Source organism: Oculina patagonica, chromosome 13 (assembly GCF_052425735.1).
Source record: "Oculina patagonica isolate OP01 chromosome 13, crgOcupat, whole genome shotgun sequence".
Lineage (NCBI taxonomy): Eukaryota > Metazoa > Cnidaria > Anthozoa > Scleractinia > Oculinidae > Oculina > Oculina patagonica.
The window spans coordinates 32,372,860-32,394,304 of NC_135770.1; the positions used below are offsets into that span (position 1 = coordinate 32,372,860).

At 38.2% G+C, this 21,445-nt stretch overlaps 2 protein-coding genes across 2 annotated transcripts; both read right to left on the reverse strand.

Moving 5' to 3' along the window:
• Nucleotides 1–5,793: 5,793 nt before the first annotated feature.
• LOC144635218 (uncharacterized) lies at nt 5,794–20,365 on the reverse strand. The gene is made up of 7 exons (XM_078494310.1): nt 20,276–20,365; nt 15,229–15,515; nt 14,775–14,842; nt 10,917–10,955; nt 10,203–10,295; nt 9,113–9,205; nt 5,794–8,034 (listed from the first exon to the last, which is right to left on the reverse strand). Exons 2-7 carry the CDS (start codon nt 15,497–15,499, stop codon nt 7,411–7,413), a joined length of 1,188 nt encoding a protein of 395 aa, XP_078350436.1. The 5' UTR covers nt 15,500–15,515; nt 20,276–20,365; the 3' UTR covers nt 5,794–7,410.
• LOC144637149 (uncharacterized protein KIAA1958-like) lies at nt 18,948–19,763 on the reverse strand. The gene is made up of 2 exons (XM_078496291.1): nt 19,640–19,763; nt 18,948–19,579 (listed from the first exon to the last, which is right to left on the reverse strand). Exons 1-2 carry the CDS (start codon nt 19,761–19,763, stop codon nt 18,948–18,950), a joined length of 756 nt encoding a protein of 251 aa, XP_078352417.1.
• Nucleotides 20,366–21,445: the final 1,080 nt, after the last annotated feature.

The window sequence follows — 21,445 nt, forward strand, 5'->3', positions numbered from 1 at the left end:
AAACTGGAGGTAATTTTACGCCAGATGGTTCAAACCACACAACGCTTTCTTTTTTGTTGATCACAAAAGGGACAGTTAATGTGTGGCTTTCTCGATATAATTGACGGTCAAATTAGCTATTGGTTACTAAATATAAACAAATGCAAAATACTTGTCGACAATGGCTCGCGTTAGGCAAATATACCAACTGTTTGCTGTCCAATATTTTTTGTCCTCACAGAAAGTTTATCTGACTCGCTGCACGTCGTGATTCATTTTGAGACCCAAGCGTTTGATTGCAAGAAAAATTTAACACAACAGGCGAAGTTACTGAATATTTAACATTTGTTTTACAATCTAAAAGTATAACGTGGATTATTTATATAATAGTGAGTACAACAGCGCTTCATTTTGTAGTGTTTTTTGTTTTTTTTATTTTGTTTTTTAAAAAAGAGGAGAGATACGTCAACTGCACGTCCAAAACATTTACCGTGCAAATGTTTCATTTACCATGTAACATTTTCATTTACCGTGTTTCACTAAATTTTTTGCGGCAGTTTAATTTTGCTGATTTCCCATGTTGTTGTATTTTACGCAGCTAATTTTTATGATTGGTAAAGAATGCCGCGTTTTAAATTTCTTGCAGGAAAATATATTTTTGCGTTTTTCAGGAAGTCTTTTTCAATTGTAATTACATAACTTTTTATTTGAGTAACCGTCAAAATACACGTGGACTTGTCGCAAACATTTTCTTTTTCTGCACAACAATACTCTTAACAAAATCGAACAGAGGCATTTGATGACAAGCTGTTACATCTTTTTTTTTATGCAAGTGTAAGATTATTCTGATGTATACTAATACTTCCACTGTGGAGTACATTTTCGCGGAAAACAATTTTGCTGTAATTTTTATTTGCGGTAACGTTTTTGCGAAACATGGGAAAATATTGAACCGGCATAAATTTTGTGTCAACGAGTTTACAGTCAAAGTGAAAACTGAGCGTGAATCAAACTTCTCAGCGTTCAGGTTCTTCTCGTGTTTTGTTGTTTTGTAATGAGCAGCTGCTCTCTCAGCCACTGTACTTAGAAGTAGAAATAACTAGAAATAATTTATTTCTCTCAAAAAGGCTGTTTAACACCGTAAAGCTCAGGGAAATATTAGCAATTAAATAAAAAGGACCATTAGAGGAAATTGCTTGTTTTAGACCGATGACAGCCGACAATAAGACTGGAGGTAATTTTACGCTAGATGGATCAAACCTGCAGACAACGCTCTCATTTTTATTGGTGTGAAAGAAGAAGATATCATTAGTTGTTGATCACAAAAAGAACAGTTAATGTGTGTCTTTCACAATATGACTAACGGGAAAAAACTAGCTATTAGTTTCTAACAGAAACTCATAAGGGTTGAAACATGTAACGCGTGTTCACAGCGTTTGAATATTCACTTTTGACAAGTACCGTATTTGGAAACACGAAGAGTTTGTACGCGAATGTTTCTAACACGTAATGACACACGCAACAACATTTTCGTTTTTGCGGTGTTCTAAAGTGCCACTTTTAATTTAAACATTTTAATCTTTTTAAAAAATCCGCTTTAAAGACTTTTTTAAAAGTAATACCTATAGTTCTCCTTAAATGTGCACACCTTTTAAGACTGCTTACAAGTCTCGCTTTAAGGACTTCTTAAAAGTTTCGCTTTTAAATATGATTATCTAAAGACCCTGGCAAGCGAGGACATATTGTTGCGGACACACAATTTGTGTAAAATTTGTCCGAGGCACAAAAAAATGTTTCTGATTTTTTTTTTTCAGAATTATTTTGTGTCCACTGGCACAACAATTGTTTTGCCGGTTTTCGCAACGTGGTAAAAAAAGAACGAAAAAAACATTTATTTTGTGTCCCGCTCATTTTCTGACCCAAGAAACATCACGGACAACCGTGTGTCCTCGTTTGCCGCTGCCTTAATGGCTTTGGTCTACGTTTTTCAGAATTATTTTGTGTCCACTGGCACAACAATTGTTTGGCCGGTTTTCGCAACGTGGAAAAAAAAGAACAAAAAAATCATTTATTTTGTGTCCCGCTCATTTGCTGACCCAAGAAACATCACGCACAACATTGTGGCCTCGTTTGCCGCGGTAAACTTCATTTAAAGAGCTTACAGTATGGCGCTACATTTTCGCGAGAGTTTAATTTTGCGGATTAGCCCACTTTTTTTTATTTGTATTTTGCGGAAAATAATTTTTTGATTGGTAAAAAATGGTTTATCTTGTAGTGAATAATTTTTTGCAATTTTCAGGAGGTCAAATTCAAGTATAATAAAAACATTTTTGCTTGAGTTACAATAACAAAGATATTCAAAATAAGGGTCAATCTATTACAATAACGTCTTGTTATAGAGTGGCTGACAGCTCTGGAGTATGAACAAGTTCTGTTTCATTTCATACATTATCTCACTTGTAATCGCTAAAAAATGTCGAAAAGACACGTTTTTATAGGCACCAACATAATTTTTGAGGCACATGTAAAGATGATACTAATGTGGACTGATATTTCTTGTGTGGAATGTATTTTGCGGAAACATTTTTGCGATATTTCATATTTGCACGTATTTTTTCAATCATGAAAACAAAAAGAAAAATGAAACCCAAAAAATCGTAAAAATTAGAACCCGCAGAAATTACGCGTGCAAGACAGGTGGCGTCAGGAAAGTCGCAACCACCTGACATAAAACGTTGCCAGAGTTTGAAAAGAGTTACCTTACGGACAATACTGAAAAAAAGGCAAATTATTACCCCTTACTAGTTTTGTTTTCTTTTTTTACCTTAAAAACTATTATTTTGGGGGTATCCTTTAATTTGAAGGAAATTTTGCACATCAGAAAAAAAATGACTTGAAATATCTTGAAAACGCTTGAACGATCGTAATGGTAAAGTTAATAATTTAGTCTTCCCTAAAAAAAGGCTACCGTCTCTACATTCAATTATTGTAAAACAGCAAATATTACCAAGGTATGAGTTTAAAGTTTAAGTAACGAGAAATCAGATAGAGACGCTGACTCGACTATAGTATTAATACTTCGTATACGTGAAATGTACGATTAGTATTTGATTTGTATGGCAACAATGTTTTGGGGCAAAGAAAGCTCTCAGATAGAAGTGGAAAGTCTTAGAAATGGAAGTGAATTTTGTCCAAACTATTTTCTGATTTTGAAAGGCTGACGTTCCATCTCTGTTCTAGTTAAGGAGTAGAGATATAGGGGAAGGAACCTGACATATCGTCCAAGATATATAGCCGAGTACCACTGAGAAAGCCCCAAAAACGGCTGCAAAGGTAAACGTTTCAAGTCGAGAAAAACGTTCGAAACAGCCTTGTTCAAGTTATCTGAAACATAGTGCTTTCTTTTTTGATAGGTTTCAAGGAGGAAGGTTCATTAATTGTTGTTCATAAAAAGGACAGTCAATGTGTGGCTTTCTCGATAGGATTGAAGGTGAAATTAGCTATTGGTTACTAAATATAACCATATACAAAATTGTTGTCGACAGTGGCTCGCGTTATGTAAGGGTTATTTTTAGGCAACGAGGGAATATGCAATTTATTCACCGAGGGCGCAGCCCGAGGTGAATAAATCACCTATTCCCGAGGTGCCTAAAAATAACCGGCTTATTTTTCACATGGGCGAGGTATCAACAGGGGCTTAAACAATAAGAATACGCTGAAGAAAAACAAATGTTTTTTTCCTCGACACAACTTAACAACAGGAGAAAGGTTCCGAAAAGACGCACTGGGGTTTCCACTTTGTTAAATTTTATAATAAACAAGTTATTTTTTCGTTTTTGATATGCCGATCAAAACAATCAATATGCGTGCCAAACTAGCTTTACAAAAGATTAAAGATTCCGAAAGTACGCATTGGGATTTTGTAATTGCCTAATAGTACCGACAACTTTGTAACCACCTTTTTTCACCAATTAACTGCAAAGTTGGTAGAAGTGAGTGAGTCTGCGAAGGAAAGTTCTAATTTTTCGACAAATCCAGGCAATAACTTGCATAATTAGAGCCTGCTATCCTCTAATAATCGGGAAGAGGTCTACGAAAACGCTCAGTTTAATTAGCATTGAGGAAGCGACAAAAGGGTTGTTTAGCTTTAACCAGGTGGAAACAAATGGGAAGAAAACGTCAAAGAGGCTAGAGAGATCATCGTTGACGATTACAAATTAAAAGAGCTACTGGCCAGGAATAGTGAAGGATCCCGAAGAAGACAAAAAAGGTAACCTTTAGGCGTTTGAATGTTTGGAGTGTGTTAGCAACCGAACAGAATAAACTGGTTCGGAATTCTGAAAAAGCAAACGTCGAGGCACGAGTTCCGGAACGCATTTCTCATGTTTTCAATTGAGCAATTGCTAAGTAGTATTTAAAATGTAACAACAGTAGCTAGTCAAGGTAAAATGAATGTAACGTTATTAAAGTAAAGTTGTGGTTTTGTTTGTAATGCGAGGCTTGTGGATTTGCTACGAGGCGAATATTATCGTAATATTCCCCTAGGGGGTTATCAACTCTAATATTTCCCTAGGGGAATATTAGAATATCAGCCCCACTCTCCCCTGATACAATCAAAGCCGCTCCCAGCTTTTCAGACAGTTGTTAATTAGCGGGATTTATTCAATATAACCAGCCTGGAAGAAAAAGGAAAACGAGCCATGTGAAAAATAAGCAAATATAAACTGTTTGCTGTCCAATAATTTTTGCTGTCCAATATTTTTGGTTTTCACAGAACGTTTATCCAACTCGCGGCACTTCGTCTATTCATTTTGAGAATAGAATGGCGAAGTTACTGAATTTAATTGACATTTGTTTCACAATCTAAAAGTGTAACGTGGATGATTTAATAGTGAGTACAACAGCGGTTCATTTTGTAGTATTTAAAAAAAGAGGAGGGATACGTCAATTACACGTCCAAAACATTTACCGTGCAAATGTTTTATTCGCCATGTAACATTTTCATTTACCGTGTGTCACCAAATTTTTTCGGCAGTTTATTTTTGCGGATTGCCCATGTTGTTGTATTTTGCAGAGCTATTTTTATGATTGGTAAAGAATGCTGCGTTTTAAATTTCTTGCAGGGAAATATTTTTTTGCGTTTTTCAGGAAGACTTTTTCAATTGTAATTACACAACTTTTTATTTGAGTAACCGTCGAAATACAGGTGAAACTTTCATGCGGGTGGGAAACGTTTCATACACTTAATTACTGTTCCCGAAACAGTTAATTTTGTTTCCCGTAACATCGAGATTCGAGGAAAACAAAATTATCTGGTTTCCCGAGGGATCAGCCATTAAGTGTTTGTTATGTAGCACAACGAACACTTAGAAGATTAGAAAAATGGCGGTTGTCGGTCAACATTCGCGGGCAACATTGCACTGTAAAAAAATGGCAGGTCGCACTGCTGGGATGAGTATATTTTCAAAAGTATAGTTTTAAATATTTCCTCAATACATCTTTAGTTGGGTGAAGCAGTAGGCAAAAATTTTCCTCATAACGTCATCCCTTTTTTTTTATCCACATACACAAACAAATGCCTGCCTAGGCTTGAAAGACTTGGAAATATTTATTTTTTGTTCCGAATCTTAAATAAAATACACTGAAACCACTTGAATGCATTAACTAATTTCGGTAAGAATTAAAGGAGGTTATAAACCAAGTTCTAGAATTTTAACTGCTGTTTTGCATGAAAAACACAACTATCAGCGGCATTAAGAAGTCGCGTGATTCAAAGCAAGTAAATACTGTCTGGTAGATCATACCTGACTCGATGGGCTTGCAATTTTTTCGTTTCGATTCCAAAAGTAAACTCAAAACAAAAAGTGGAATCCCCAGAAAACAAGTCGTTGTTTTGCAATATTCAGCACGTTCCGGGTAAATTGTACGATTTGTACTCGCTCCGAGTTAAACGCTTGAATAACAAAAAAATATATTTCGCACAAAACAGAGCGCATAGTATTCGTAGATGAATTTATTGAATGATTAATTATTATTACAGGCGAGCAATTGCTAGTAAACATCAAAACTTGCGTGACCAAGGAGTCGTCTGGGCCCCGTTGGTATGGTTTTAATTATAAATAGCTTTGACATGTTAAAACAGTTTTCGGTTTCGCAATGTGAACATTCAGCGCTCGCTAAGAGTGAAGCACTCGAATGACACAAAAATATATTTCATACAGAACAGAGAGCAGAGTGTTCGTAATATTTAAACTAGTGATCGCTCGTAAACATCAAAATTTTTGTGACCGTAACTAAGGTATCGGCTGGGTCTTCACCGCGGTCAAACGTCTTAGGCAGCTTTTCTTTCCATTTCGGCGTTTTTTGTTGGTATTGAAGTGTTAGTATGAGCAAGGATAGATAAAAATAGTTGCTGAGTGTAAGCATAATCCCATTTCCTCAGGTAAACGAGTGTTTTTACTTTTTAGATGTTCCGCATCCGAACCAAAGTGCTTTGACAAATGGCGCCGACAAGTCCGCATAACGCTATTTTCAAACACGTAGAACCTTTTTTAGTAAAGCTTCAAAAAAGTTAGTAAACCCTCAGAATACCGGTTATGTATCGAACTTTGAACTGTGAAAATTAAAACCTTATCTTTGCAGTACTTTTCTTATTTTTTTGCATATTTCTGTCGTTTGACCGCGGTCGAGGCTGGGTCGCGTGCGTCTGGAACGATTTACCGACAAAAAAACAAAACGCCGGCCAGATTAAGAACCGCGCCCAGGCCCCGCCCAGTTAATAATACATTTTATTCATAGATTAATATTTCATGTAATTGAAGAACTAAAATTTATTATACTATTTTATTTTACTTTTTATTATTTCGTTTTTTTGACGTCATGACGTCATCGCTTAAAAAAGGAACAAGTCAGAACTGTAAATTGTGCGCCAAATGCTCAAATATTGCGAACCATGAAAACTCTAAAATCGACGACGGAAATTACTTCCTTACGAAACCATTGGAATCTTGGCACACGGCAATAACTAAGGAAACGGACAAAAGCTCATGCCCGTTACTAAGAAAATATAGCATTCATTTTAATATGTTTAAATTTGTCATTGTAAATGATGTATTTTTCCCCTTTTTCAATTCAGGCGCGTCAGTCATCATACACTTTTTATCCTTTGAAGACTGCAGTCAGGCGGCCGAAAGCTCGAACAGTATTTTAACTTTTTTAGTCAAAGAAAGTTTTCAACATATTTATTGCACTGCGGTTTATAATTTCAGCAACAAAATATAATAACTACCACTGAATGGCAACATTATAATTTTAACGTGAAATTCCTCTCGACTGATACCTAAATAGTTTTTTTTTCTTATATTACGTGCTATGTCACTTGTGTTTGCGTGCTTACTGAGTAAGTTGTGTATCGTGATTGCTGCTTTCACACTAAACATCTTCTACGATAGTGACTTCGATGACCTTGATCCCGACCTTCTCCTCTTTTTCGTCTTTATAAACCTCAAGAGTGAGTCCGTTGTTGAGCACCAGTCGCTTGTTGTAGCCAGCGGTCTTCACGAAGCCTCCGTCATGCGCAGTGTAGCACGAGCCCCAGTTTTCATGTGCATCCAACTTGAGGGTGATGACACACTGATCGGGATAGAAAGTGTCCCTTGGTCTGGATGATAAATGGCTGATCTCCCTTTCCTCAGTGAAACTGGTACCAGAGATCCCTTCATTTCCAAAACAGGGGACTCGGTTATAGTAATTCGTTGTATCCAAAATCTGAAAGCCAACAAAGCTTATCCCATCAGACAGGCCGTATCTGATATCACTGTCCTTCTTTGTTCCGAGAACGACATCATTGGAAACCACAATTTTAACTGTTAACTGGGTGGAATTTCTCAAGACATTAGCAGGGATCATGGGTACTTTAATGAGAGCGGCGTCATCTTCTGATGGACCAGCGGTGAACGTGAGCTGTTCAGCGGTGCTCAAACGATAACTGTTGATGTAGGACGCATGCGCCTCAAGCCAAGAAGGAGTCATGGTCTGATGGTAAATCACTTTCAACTACAAAATAAGATTGTTGAGATCTAATTTAATATACATTAGTGCAAAATTCCACGCAGAAAATGAAAGAAGTAAAGGAAAAAACAATTCTTGCGTTTTTAAGCGATGACTTGTAAGTAATAATGTCATCGCTTTATGCCATCGAACGACCGGTTCTTTTTGTCTGTTTCGGGCAAACGAACAAAAATCCCGTGGGGGGGGGGGGGGGGGGATACTCCCCAAAAGTTTGTACGGGGGTGTGCCGCTGAGTCTCTGAGACCCTGTTCCAGATAAATTTCGGTGAATTTGCGACCGTGTCCCAGACGAACATTGGAAGTATAGGTACCCTGTTCCAGACAATATGCACGATGGAAAAAATATATAGATATAAAAAACACTGGAGAATATCACAAAGTGTTCACTTGACTTTGTCTGAGGCCTGAAGATAAATCGTGGAGGGAAGCGGAGTTTCGTAGCCATGATTGTTCATGCATTATCAGGATTCTGGGGAAAAGATCGACCCTGTTCCAGAGAGAAAGGCTGCATTCTATACCCTGTTCCAGCGTCAGGGAGGGCCACGGTATATTTAATATTTTGGCCACCTATTTACCGGAATGGAATCAAATGTGTTACGTCAAGTCAACATAAATACTGAACACCGTGCTGCTTTACACTCAAATCATGTGTTAACTTTGCAGATACAATATTATTGTTTTACTTAGATCGAAATTGAAATGCCAAGCAAACGAATAAGAATTATAATCTCAAACGATCTATTAGCTGATTGACACTCGAAAAAGCGTTTTTTTGATTCGAGATTGCTATAACTCAGGGGTGTAGTGGGATACCAATACACCCCTGGGGTACCAAAATACCTTAAAAATGCATAAATGTTGACAACAAATATCTAAAATTATTGTAAACAGAATACCCTGTACCTGAACTGGCCCTGTACTGGGCCTGGTAACAAGCTTGGGGTTACGTGCGCACATGGAATAATTATGTAATTACGATAAACTCCATTAAGGACAATCCAGAGTTAAAATGTTAAAGCAACCTAGCTCATATTTAAATGCACAGAATGAAAAAATATTCTTACCTTTGTCTGAGTACTTTTAACTTCTGCAAGGTCAATGTTTGTCCTGTCCACAGCGGACTTCAACCGAGTCAAAACAGCATCATGGTATTCCAGCTGAAATAAATAAAGAAGAACACCTTTGTCCCTCTGACTTACACGGAAACTAAGATTACTGAAAAGGCACCGCAGTCTTTCAAAATCAAATGCTTTAATTTGCTCAGAAGTAATTTCTACAAGAAAGGAAAATAAATGAAAAATCCGGAGAGGAGTAATCCCGGGGAGGGGGGGGGGGGTACTCCCTATAATGGCATATACGGGGAGGCTCCGCCCGAAAGGGGTACCTTTTTAAGGCTTCGGGTATATAAAAGGGTAGGAATTTTACGAGTTTAAGTATATGAAAGGGGATGGAAATCTGTCACTTAGGTATTTAATAGGGCCTTTAATTAAAATATTTCGAACAGACGCAATTTATGGCTGTATTATTTTAATTTATTAAGCGCTACATGAAAATGACAAGAAAACGTCCTGTTTTAAGTCCGCGTCATATTTAAGTATATGAAAGGGGTACCTTTTTTCAGTGAAAGGTATACGAAAGGGGTACAATTTCTGTCAAAATGGTATATAAAAGGGTAAGGGGTTAGAACACGGGGCGGAGCCTCCCCTTATAAAACCTTTTTGAGTACTCCCCGGGGAAGTGACAGCGAAACTTCTTTCATTCCGTACGCCAAATGGCTGACGTTTTCTGTGCATTCTTTCCCTGAATGGTTGTATCGCTTTTAATAAGAAATATTTCACAATTATTCTTTGAAATTTCATGGAATATCGCTTAATACTTAGCCGGCGAGGCCGTACGCCAATTGAGCAAGATCCAGATAAAGATGTTTGTTTTATTATTCAACAAATTGTCAATGGATGACAGACAAAAAGGACGACCTCACCAGATATGGGCATGCATGTTTTCATTAGTTGAATAATAAATCAAAATGCCTAACAAATTACTAGATGCCAGCTCTCAGGAAATGAAAACAAATCTGACAAATGAACAAATAACCAACCACTAGTACTGACCGATAAATCAAGCTAAGCAAAAAGTAAATACTTGTTAACGAACCCTTGATGTGAGAGTTATGTTATCAGTCATCAGCAACAACTCACTCCTCGTGATGTTGAGATCATCTCGGAGCGCATTGTACCCAGCCTCTGTCTGTATTTGATGGAAATTAGAAAACTGAGTAAGTCAACCACACACAGAACTAGATTGCTTTGTATGCATTTTAAATTCTGTTTAAATTCTGTTTGGCAATCATGTTCTGGACCAGTCTTTGGGGGTTGAGAGGGGGGGGGGGGGAGGGTGGTGGGAGCATTACTGGCATATTGTTGTAGTAATTCCTTAATTATTCCAGGGTAGTTTGACAAGAAGTTTCAAATATTCAAATTATCTTACTTGGTTGTATAAACTTCTTCATAACTGAAAATCAGTATCGTGCTTTGTTTTTTACACATTCGCACTGCACACAGCCTAGTCCCATGGCATTCTCGCTCTTTTAAACCTGAAGTCTGTTCTTATCATCGACGTCACTGATTAGCGCTCTCTTGTGCGCTCCCGCTCCAGGCTTCGCGTGGACATCGACGCTGACTTGTACACTCAAAGCGATTATTAATTTAAGTAAAGGGCTGTTAGTAGTTTAAAAAGTGAGTGAATCTTGATTTTGTGTAGGGTCAGTGGGTCGGTAAGTCAGTTGGTAAAGACAAACCTATCTACAACAAATCGATTTTAAAATAAAAGTAAATGATGCTCTTCAAAGAGATCATGGAGTGTTTGTACCTTAATTTCAATTTTTTCGAGGTCTTCAATGCGCTTCATCTGAGAACAAAGGGAAGGAAAAAGAATGTCTGCTATAAAAGGGATAATACCTCCAACTTTTCACGCTTCCGGGCGCAAAATGCAAATTTTTACTTTTGCAGTCACTCATGTCACTTTGTGGAGTCAAAAACCTGCAAACTGCTCAACAACTAGGGTGCATTTTGCTTTCATGAAACAGTTTCATGAAAGCAAAATGCACCCTAGACAAAATTATGACATAACTTGCTATTGTTTTAATAGAATATTCTAAAGCAAAGTAAAACTCATTTTATCAGTATCTGTCGTAGAAAATACGTTTGTTGTTTGTCAGCTACTTACGCTTTGATGATTGACTTACAACTGGGCGCGAGAATCCGAGTATTCGAGAGTAACCCCCCCCCCCCGCCCCTGGGGCGAGAATAGACAGACAAGTTCCAATTTATAACGGAAGTTCTTGTTTAATTTCAGACACATATGGAGATTTCGAGTCTACTGAAAGGGTTTTCTTCGAAAAAAAAAACCTGCCCTTTAATTAAAGGTAGAGCGTTTAAACAATAAAACAATGCAAACAAAAACCGGAACCCCTAATACAGCAGTTGAGTTCGCGGCTGCTAAATGCTATTTGTGTCAGCGTTCAGCTCCATCAGCTAATTTTGTAATTTTCGAAAGTTGTTCAATTGCGAATTTTTGTTTGTTGTGGTCTCGTCCGAACATGCAAACTATTTGTGTGATAACAAAAGTTAATCGAATCGAAATGGAAGCCAAGTTCAAAGTGCGTTTTTTCCGGTTCATTTTTAACTCGGAAAATTCCGAGTTTTGGTGAGTGGGCCCGATTTCACTCCTTCCCTCCTTCACTCCTTCACTCGATTCCTGTAAACATTTTAATTGAATTAATTAATTAATTAATTAATTAATTAATTAATATCAAATTGAATTAATCAATTAATCTTGTGAAGCGGGTAGGGGGTTGGCTAAAATGCGAACTTTATCCGTGTTACTTTATATGAAGTACACAAAGGCTATATATTTGTTTCTGAAAACCAAATGTTCTCCTTGTGGTATGCATTCTTCCAGGCGTAGACCCAAGCACACGGAATTTTGTGCTGAACGCATACGCATATATGAAGTACACAAAGACGATATATTTTCACCAAATCTTACTGAGAACTGGTTAAAATTCAACAAAATTTGGGGTTCGATTTATCGCCGAGTATTTCCGAAAAAAAAATTAGATGGTACTAGAAAAGAGTTCAATTTGAATGAAATATTCATCTATAAGCCGACCGGTCATCAACAAAAAGAAAATTAACAAGCGTTTGTATTTATTCTTGGTCATTACCTTTTATTTTAGTGGCGGCTCCTTAAAAGCCATTTGGTTTAATGAAGCAACGTTAGGAATGAAGTTTTTATTCGTCTTTTCTTCGCTATTTATGCTGGAACTCGTCCTCCATCAGCTCGCACTGGAATATTATTTGTTTTGTTTGCGTATGAGATCGTCTTTTGAACTGACGAGGGAATTAGAAATCCCGCATGTCGTAAACAATGTCCTCGCAATCTCTTCTACAATAATTATTTCTGCCTGAGACTGTTTCTGTTCCTTTCCTTCTGTTCCTTTCTTTAAGTTTAGTTAATTTGCAGAGTCACTGCTAACGTGACTTTTCAGGAGAAGAAGGGTCAAGAAGGAATCGATCTATTTGACTAGTTGTCGCGACACCAGAAACTGGCCAATCAGAAGCGGTCGTTCTCACGCGCTTGGTAAACATTGTAACACGATCTGACAGAAATCGGCTGCATGTAATATTTTTGTTCAAAAGCGAAAACTTAAAAATACCACGACTTCTCTGCTAAAAGAAACCACTTCAGAAGAGTTTGATTGAATTGAGGATACTCGACAAATACTGGTAACAGCACATGTTTCGTTTTGGTGACATTTAAAGTTCACCCGCTTGACCTGCTTGATCTTTTCGCTGGCGAATTGCGACGAACTGAAGATTCACTGAATCATCAGGAATCATCCCGTATTCTCTGGCAATTTTGCAGTTGTTCTGAACTGTTTCTACCTCGGCAACAACTTTCAACTTGAACGTTTCGTTGTTATAAAACCAGTAGCTTTTGGCATGATGATCGACAACTGCTTAATTCTTCTGAAGAATGCGTGATTGTTTGAGATGGGATTCTGAACTCAGGTGAATGTTTTGTCACGCTTGTGTACGGTTCTATTCAGTAAATTCATTCTTTGTCAGTGATTTGTTGTTTTTCAATTACCTAGTTGTAATTTAACGATATGTTGATTCGCTGCATGTGGACTGTTTTATAGCTTGAAGGAAAATTGGGTCTAGCTTATAGCTGAGTGATTTGGGTTTATTTTTTGTCAGTTTAACTGGTTCCAAAAACTAAAAGTCTAGGGTTTCGGCTAATAGCCGAATAAATACGGTACATGCATGCTTAACTACCAGCCGAAATATTGTATTAATGTCAGTTTTCTTGAAATAGACCAAAACTTATTTTTCTAATGATATTATTATTTTATTATTATTATTTTGCCTAACCTTCAAAAACAAAAAGGAAAAATAAAAAGAAAGAAAACAATTTGCAACCGATGGGAACTCTATCACTTGCCCTTTCGGCCTGCTCTCGATGAGCAGCTAGATGACAATGAAACTAAGTGAAGTCAACTGAATTGTGGAAAGTTAAACATCATTTGTTTTAGCAAATGTCTATTTGTCAGTTTGTTGTTTTCGATTCTTGTTTCATAATAAATTTTCCGAGTTAAGTGGCTCGTAGCCACTTTGAATAGTTATTATTTCTTTTAAGTTGGGACAACTGTTAGGAAGAAACGTTCGAATGATTTAAAGCGCCTTTTGTTTGAAAGTACTGCTACTTGGCAGCGAGTTGAGAAACTCGCTGGCATAAACTGACAGTGCTGTGACTGCACCTTGTCCGATCGGTAATAGCATTGGTAGCCATAATAGTTGAAGAAGAGTTGAACATCTGGTATAGGATGCATTTGGTACAAACGAATGGGAATCGGTGTTTCTCTCCTCTATATCCAGCTATATCCATTTCTACTGACGTGCACATTGATTTGCTTGGGATCAGTTTTGACGTTTGATGACTCGATGAAAGTTAGCTGTCAAGGAACAGTAGATTTTCTAGACTACGATTAGTCTCTTTCTTTTCCTGGAGTGCGACGTGAAACACGAATGCGAGCGAGGAGCGCGCGGCGAAGCCTCGTTGCCTCCTTGTTTTTCCCCTTTGCATAATATAATTTCAACTATTTCTGTCGCGCGTATCATTTCAAGAGCAGAAACTGACTGCTCGCAGTCTTTAGATTTCTCGCAGGAAAAAATTGTAGGCCTCCAAAGCTTTTTTTGGTAGCCAAAAAAAAATCGTTCGCTTTAAACGCTGTGAACACTGTGAACATAGAGTCGTATTTTCCTTGCTATTTTCTCACTCGTCCTCAGTAAGATGTCACTAAAACTTTTAGAAAGTCAACATCTTTGGGTAAAAAGAACAAAAAACAAGATGGCACGATTCTCAATTTATCAAATTCGTTATTACTCTTATTACTATTTCACGTACCGTATTTACTCGAATCTCGCGTCTCAAGTGCGGCGCTTATTCGAGGGCGGCGCTTATTAACTTTTTGGTCCTAAGTGCGGTGCTTATTCAAGTAAATACGGTATGCCTTCGTCCCGATGCCATTGGCGCTATGTTGTTTATGATTCTGTCTCCCAAAACAAACTAGGGTTTTGTGACCTACTTTTTCTGTCAAGTGCAATAATTCTATTTGTGATTGTGGGATGACAAACTGATTTTAAACACAATTCATGTCCTTACCAAACCCAGTAGAAGGCTTGTGATATTCTTCTCAAATGCCTCCTTTTTGGCTGATTCCGCAGATGAAGCTTAAGATAGAAATAACCTTTTCTTAGCTGATATTGATATTGATAATAAATTTTGGTATAACATTGTCAAAGTAGGAGCCAGGTTGATCCACAGATTTATTTAACAATGTTATGCTTCCTAAATCGGAGTTCCAGGCCAATTGTCGATCGTGCGAACCGTTAAAAAGTATTCCTTGGCCATGCAATATTTTTCAGTCCAACAAATTTTGCTGCTGTGCCTTGCTTTGAATTAGAGAATTGTTGATTTAATGCTTGAAAATAGTCTGCAGGTTATTCTCTACTGCATTTAAAAACAATGACTGATACAATAACCGCTGAAAAAAAAATACAGAAATGACTTACATTATTTTGTCAATGCTTCTAAATACTTTCAATATCTTTTGTACCTTCGTCTGCGGAGCAGCCACGTCCGTCACCGATTTTCCCGAACAGCATCAATAATGTCAGCAGAAGAACCAAGAGAGAAATTAAGCACATAGTGATGACCAGCGCCAACAAGGCACGATTTGATCCTTGTGCAGCGTTCGCACGGCCAGCTTCTTTCTCTGCCGCTTTCTTTTCCTGTTTTTCCTGTTTCAGTGGTTTAGTTTTGACCGAAGTCGCCTCATCATCTTCCAAGGTCGGGTTTATAAAGAATCCCTTAGTCGATGCGGGCATCTCGAATATCGTCTATCTGATGAATTTTTTCAAGAATGAAGCCTCTTTACAAATAAGTAACGTACCGCACTAGTTGTCAATTTGAAACTTTCACGTACGTATGTACACTATCACAAACTTATCCGCTAGGAAACCGTACATTTTACAGCGACACAAACCTTTATAGCTTATAAATTGGAGCACCTCACCTAGTGCAATTAATCAGCACCGAGTAGTCAAACATCCATTTCTTTTTTAAACCAAAAAATAGGATTTAAGACCTTTTTCAGAATTACTTTTTTAAAACTGCTATCTAGTAAGGCTCCTTTTAAGACTTGTTATACGTGCACACACTTTAAAACATCCCACTCCTAAGACTCCTAAAGAGTCCCGCTTTTAAGACCTCTTAAAACTCTCGCTTTTATGACCTCTTAAAACTCACGCTTTTAAGACTTCTTAAAACTCGCGCTTTTAAGACTTTTTTAAAACTTTCCGCTTTTAAGATTCCTTAAAAGTCCTGACTAATTTCTACATGAATATGATTATCTAAAGCCCTGACAAACGCGGACACATTGTTGCGGACACAATAGTCTCCCGTTTGCCCGCGTGTGCAGCATTAGCTGCAGACACAAAATATGTGTCCAAGGCAGAAAAAAAATTGTTTCTGACTTTTATAGAACCTTTTTCTGTCCACAACAAAATTGTTTCCCGGTTTGTGCAGCGTGGAAACAGGACATTTGTTTTGTGTGCCACCCATTGCTCACCTAGAAAGCATGACGAGCAACAGCGTGTCCGAAAAGATGTGTTCTCGTTTGAAACGGCCTTAAAGGTCGGGACACACTATGCGACAAGTCGCTCCGTGTGCACTGCTTAAAGTCGCTGCGACAAGGTGTTTGTTCGGTGCACAAACAGCGAATTTGGAAAGGTGGAAATGAAAACTAGTTTTCCAACTCAGTACGGCGCAAATACATGACGCTCTATCATTGGTTAATTTATAATTTGTCGCAGCAACTTGTCGCAGACGTGTACACACGCTGCGATAACGCTGCTATCGCTCATTTTGTCGCTGCGATGTGTCGCACGAATTCAAACCAGTTTGAATTCGTGCGACACATCGCAGCGACAAAATTTGTCGCAACGATTGGTTTGTCGCAAGAATGCACCATGTCACAAGAGGCGACATGTCGCAGCAACATGTCGCCGCGACGTGTTGCAGCGACGTGTCGCCTAGTGTGTCCCGACCTTATGTGTTAATAGCTTTGGTCTTAGTCTTTCATTCAACAACCTTTATTTAAGAACAAACCATACGACAATAATTTTTTTTTGCGGGATTGTAATTTTGCGGCTCGGCTATTTTTTGTATTTTGCGGGAACTAATTTTTGATTGGTAAAAATGTTTTTTTGAAATGAATTATAATTTTTTGCAATTTTTAGGAAGACAAATTCATGTATAATTAAATCATTTTTGCTTGAGTAACAAACTGTGTCAATCTATTATAAAAACGTCTTGATCTAGAGTGACAGATCTGTTAATGGATTACGAACAAGTTCTGTTCCATTTCTTACATTATCTCCCGAGTTATCACTAGGCGCCAGCATACGTTTTGAAGCACTTGTTAAGATGATACTGATGTGCATTTATATTTCTTCTGTGGAATGTCTTTTTGCAGTAACATTTTTGGGGTAATTTTTTTAAAAGTGAAAAAAAAAAAAGAAAAAAAAAGAAGAAACGCGAAATTGGAAAAAATTAAAACCCGCAGAAATTAAGTGCAAGACAGTGGCGTCAGCGAAGTGGCAACCACCAGACAAAAAAGGTTGTCAGAGTCTGAGAGCTTTCTTTGTCCCCAAATATTTTTGCTGCACATTTCAAGTATACGATGTATTTGTACTGTAGTCGAGTCAGCGTCTCTCTGTAATTTCTCGCTACCTTACGGAAAACGCTGAAAAAAAAAAAAAAAAACATGGCCAAATTTTTTTCAAGGTTGTCGTTTGCAGTCTTCCTTAAACGTCCTCAGTATTTTTATTCCTTACTAGTTTTTTCCTTTTTTACGTTAAAAACCTTTTTTAGGGTGTCCTTTAATTTGAAAGAAATTTTACACATAAAAAAATGACTTGAAATATCGTGACGACACTTGGACGATTGCAATGGTAAAGTTAATAATTTAGTTTTCCCTAAGAACAAAGGCTACCTTCTCTACATTTAATTATTGCAAAACTGCAAATATTACCAAGGTATTAAATGAGTTTAAGGTTTAAATAACGGGAAATTAGATAGGGCCGCTAGCTCGACTGCGGTACAAATACATCGTATATATACCTCTTATTAATCGAGTTCGAGGTCCGTACTGTAAAATACGGACCGAGTTTTTCCCGTCGATTTATGGCCCAAGCGCGAAGCGCGCGGGCCATAAATCGGCGGGGGAAAACGAGGATCCGTATTTTACAGTACGGACCGAGAAAACGAGGTTAATAAGATATTTATTATATCTCTCACTCTGGATAAAAGAAAACATTTCAAGTCAAGCGTGCAGGAAGCGGCTTCGTTTGACTGACGTACGTCAAAGGCGAAAGGACGAGTGAATTTCATTGGCTTTCGTAAACAATTCGGCCGTTTTATAGCTCGATTGATAAGCGTATAAACATAATTTGAATCCAACTTTCACTACTTTATTTCTGCAATTAGTTTTACAGTAATTTCAGTGACAGGATGAAAACTAGATACAGTGCAAGTTTCCTTTGGAATAACTTCTAAAGTTCTTTGCTTGGCAACGAAAATGCCGCGATTGACAACATGTTTTAGCATATCAAACTTTCGAAAACTTATGGCAGTGTTTCTAGAAAATACTGAATGAGAAAACACGTATAAAGTTTGAAGGAACTACTTGAAAAAAGCCTCAGATATCGCCGTCCACGTAATGCTAAGTTGTGTCTTCCCTAGAGGTGCTAGGTGAAGCTGAGTCATAAAAATGACTTGGCACGGGTTGCTCCCGGGGTTGCTGAATATTAAAAACACAATTGGAAATAGATCCAATGTTTGCCGAAGCAAAGAGCGACGGCATTCTGGCTTGAATACTGAAACTGCTTTGGCTGGCTGACATTGTAGTCTGGCTGGAATACAAAGTCGTGGAGCTTCTTCCATCCCCAGGAACAACTGGTGGAAGCGTAGCATGTTGAAGATCTTGTCGTAGGGCATCGGACATTTGCCGCTGTTGTGATAGAGAAGCTGATTTATACGCGCTCAAACTCTGCAAGTTTTTGTGGCCGCTCAGCTGTGTAACGAAGTTTTCTGGAGTACCAGCATCGAGCAGACGAGAGATGCTTGTCTTTCTTACCGAGTGATTTGCCACTTTCTTTCCACGGACTTCAAGACCAGCACTTTTAGCCGCGTCCGGTAGGAACTTTCCGATCTGGTTTTTTCCAAGCGGGCACATCTTATACCAGGTTGCATTGCCACTCCAACCTTTATGGTTTACAGCCAAAAAGAACGGAGAATCTGGACTTTTACCTTCTTAGGACGATGGCTCTCGAATATCTTGTAGTACTTGATCGGACATCTATCTGTTCCCGTAGCAAACACCTTCGGTTTGAACTGTCGCTGGTGAGCGCCTTCCAAACCTTGACGCGTCTTGCTACCTCTTTCGGCCTTCCACACCAACATTTCTCTGCCCGTTTCTGGATCAATTTGTAGTTCCAGATCGCCCCAGCAAAGCTTTCTGCTCTCATCCCTGGCTCGAAATCCAAAATGTAGAGAAAGGAACCACCAAAGCGTACGCTGTAGTGCAACAGGATCGTGGTAACCGAATTCGCCGCTTTCAAATAATTTTTGTTCCTCTTCAGTCGTTAACTCGCGACATGCATTTGGCTTATTTCCTCGTCCTTGCTTTACAAGGTTTTTTCTTTTGGCTGCCAACACTTCTCTTGATCGAGAAAACTCTTTATCTTGTAGGATGTTGAAGGGTAACTTTAGCTCTTTAAGGCGGCGTTGAATGCTTCGTTGAAAGCTTGAAATGCTGTCTGGCTCGTACTCAGCTCCATCGCGTTTGCGTACGTCTTTGAAAAACTTTCCGAGGAGCTTATCGAGGACGTCAGCAGGTACGGTTTCTACATGAAATGTTCCCTCAGTCTGCTCTTGACAATAATTTTCGAAACGTTTTCATTCACTTTTCGTCTTCTTGACCGTGTTTGCAGCTTTCTCGGCACTGATGAAACTTTCAAGTTCTTGACTTGAATCCTGCTCGGGTTGCTCTAAGTCCGCCACATCAGGGAAGTTTTCTCCTTCCAACATTTCAAAAAAATTGAGTTTAAAGTTCGGCAGACCTTCTTCGCTTCGCCTTTATTCCTCGCTTTTTTCCTCTGACTGCGAACGTTGTAGAAAGTTTTGAAAATCTTCTTCGCGAGACATTTCAACTTGCAAAGGCGTACGGCATCAGGAGAACTCTCAGTCAAATTTCGCGGGCCGTACTGCAGAATACGGCCCGTAAAATTAACCAATCACAGCGTGCGTACTATCTTAGGATATAATAAATACCTGAAATGTACACTTAGTATTTGATATGCATGGTTACAATATTTTTGGGAAAAGAAAGCTCTCAGACAGAAGTGGCTGATGTTTCATCTCTGTTTTATTTAAGGAGTAGAGATATAGGGTAAGGAACCTGACATATATATCGTTCAACATAGCCGAGTACCACCGAGAAAGCCCAAAAAACGGCTGCAAGGGTAAACGTTTTAAGTCGAGAAAGACGTTCGAAACAGCCTTGTTCAAGTTTTCTAAAACATAGTGGAAATCTACTGCACCTTAGTCAGCGAAGGATGGTAAGTTGATGCTGGGATCGCCTTGGCTTGTTAGCGGTCGTAATCACCAGTACAGTAAAGGAAGTATAAACTGACTAACTGACTAAAATTCAAACATCTGTTGCAGAACAATTAGCATGAGTTTGATCCTGAGAGTCGCGATATACTTTTTTACTTCACTCTGTAACTTGACATGCGATTTAAAAGGAACATTTAGTACTGTCTCGGAATAATGAATAATTGCAATGAATATCGAATATCGACAAGATTAAGGGATTGAATACTTGTGGATAATGGGCAAGGAATTATAAATGGAGTGAACAACGAATTCCAACACCAAACCCCTGATAACGTTGTTTTCTCCAAAATTTACAATCGATCATGATTTACTGCTTCAACAAAGTTTTTAGTTTTTGTGAAAACTGAGCGGTCTCATCCAAGACAATAAGCATAAGATTAGGAATAATTATTTTATTTTGCTCAAAAAGACCATTTAACACTGAAAAGCTCCGGGGAAAATAAGCATTTTAAATAAAACCATAGAGAAATGGGGACTGATTTCATGCCGACAGCCGACATTTTAAAAAGCTGGAGGTTATTTTCGCCAGATGGTTCAAACCACACATCGCCTTTTTTTTGTCGATCACAAAAATGCAGACATTTACAGTCAAACCAGATGTTCTTTTGATGGGAACTCTGCAAACTTGCGGCGCAATGTTCCAATATTGATTGACAGTTTGCTCGTCGCAACTTGCAACTTTCAATTCAAATTTGCTCGAGCAAGTCGCCAAGTTCCGTTTTCAATCAATATTGGAACATTGCGCCGCAACTTAGCAGAGTTCCCATCAAAAGAACATCCAGTTTGACTGTAATGTGTGACTTTCTCGATATAATTGACGGTAAAATTAGCTATTAGTTACTAAATATAGCCATATGCAAAATACTTGTCGACAATGGCGCGCGTTATGCAAATATACCAACTGTTTGATGTCCAATATTTTTGTCCTCACAGAACGAACTGTCTCGCGGCACGTCGTCTATTCATTTTCAGACTCAAGCGTTTGATTGCAAGTAGACATAAACACAACAAGCAAAGTTACTGAATATTTAACATTTGTTTTACAACTCAAAGTGTAACGTAGATGATTCATTTTTGTGTACAACAGGGTTTCA

Bases quoted from the DNA above. Each gene is read 5' to 3' on its own strand.
- LOC144635218 (XM_078494310.1), bottom strand. From the start codon at position 15,499: ATGCCCGCATCGACTAAGGGATTCTTTATAAACCCGACCTTGGAAGAT. The intron at 10,956-14,774 runs GTAAGGACATGA...CTTTGTTCTCAG, and splicing joins CAAGCCTTCTACTGGGTTTG to ATGAAGCGCATTGAAGACCT. The intron at 9,206-10,202 runs GTTCGTTAACAA...TATTTATTTCAG, and splicing joins ACATAACTCTCACATCAAGG to CTGGAATACCATGATGCTGT.
- LOC144637149 (XM_078496291.1), bottom strand. From the start codon at position 19,763: ATGTTGGAAGGAGAAAACTTCCCTGATGTGGCGGACTTAGAGCAACCC. The intron at 19,580-19,639 runs GTGAATGAAAAC...CATTTCATGTAG, and splicing joins CACGGTCAAGAAGACGAAAA to AAACCGTACCTGCTGACGTC.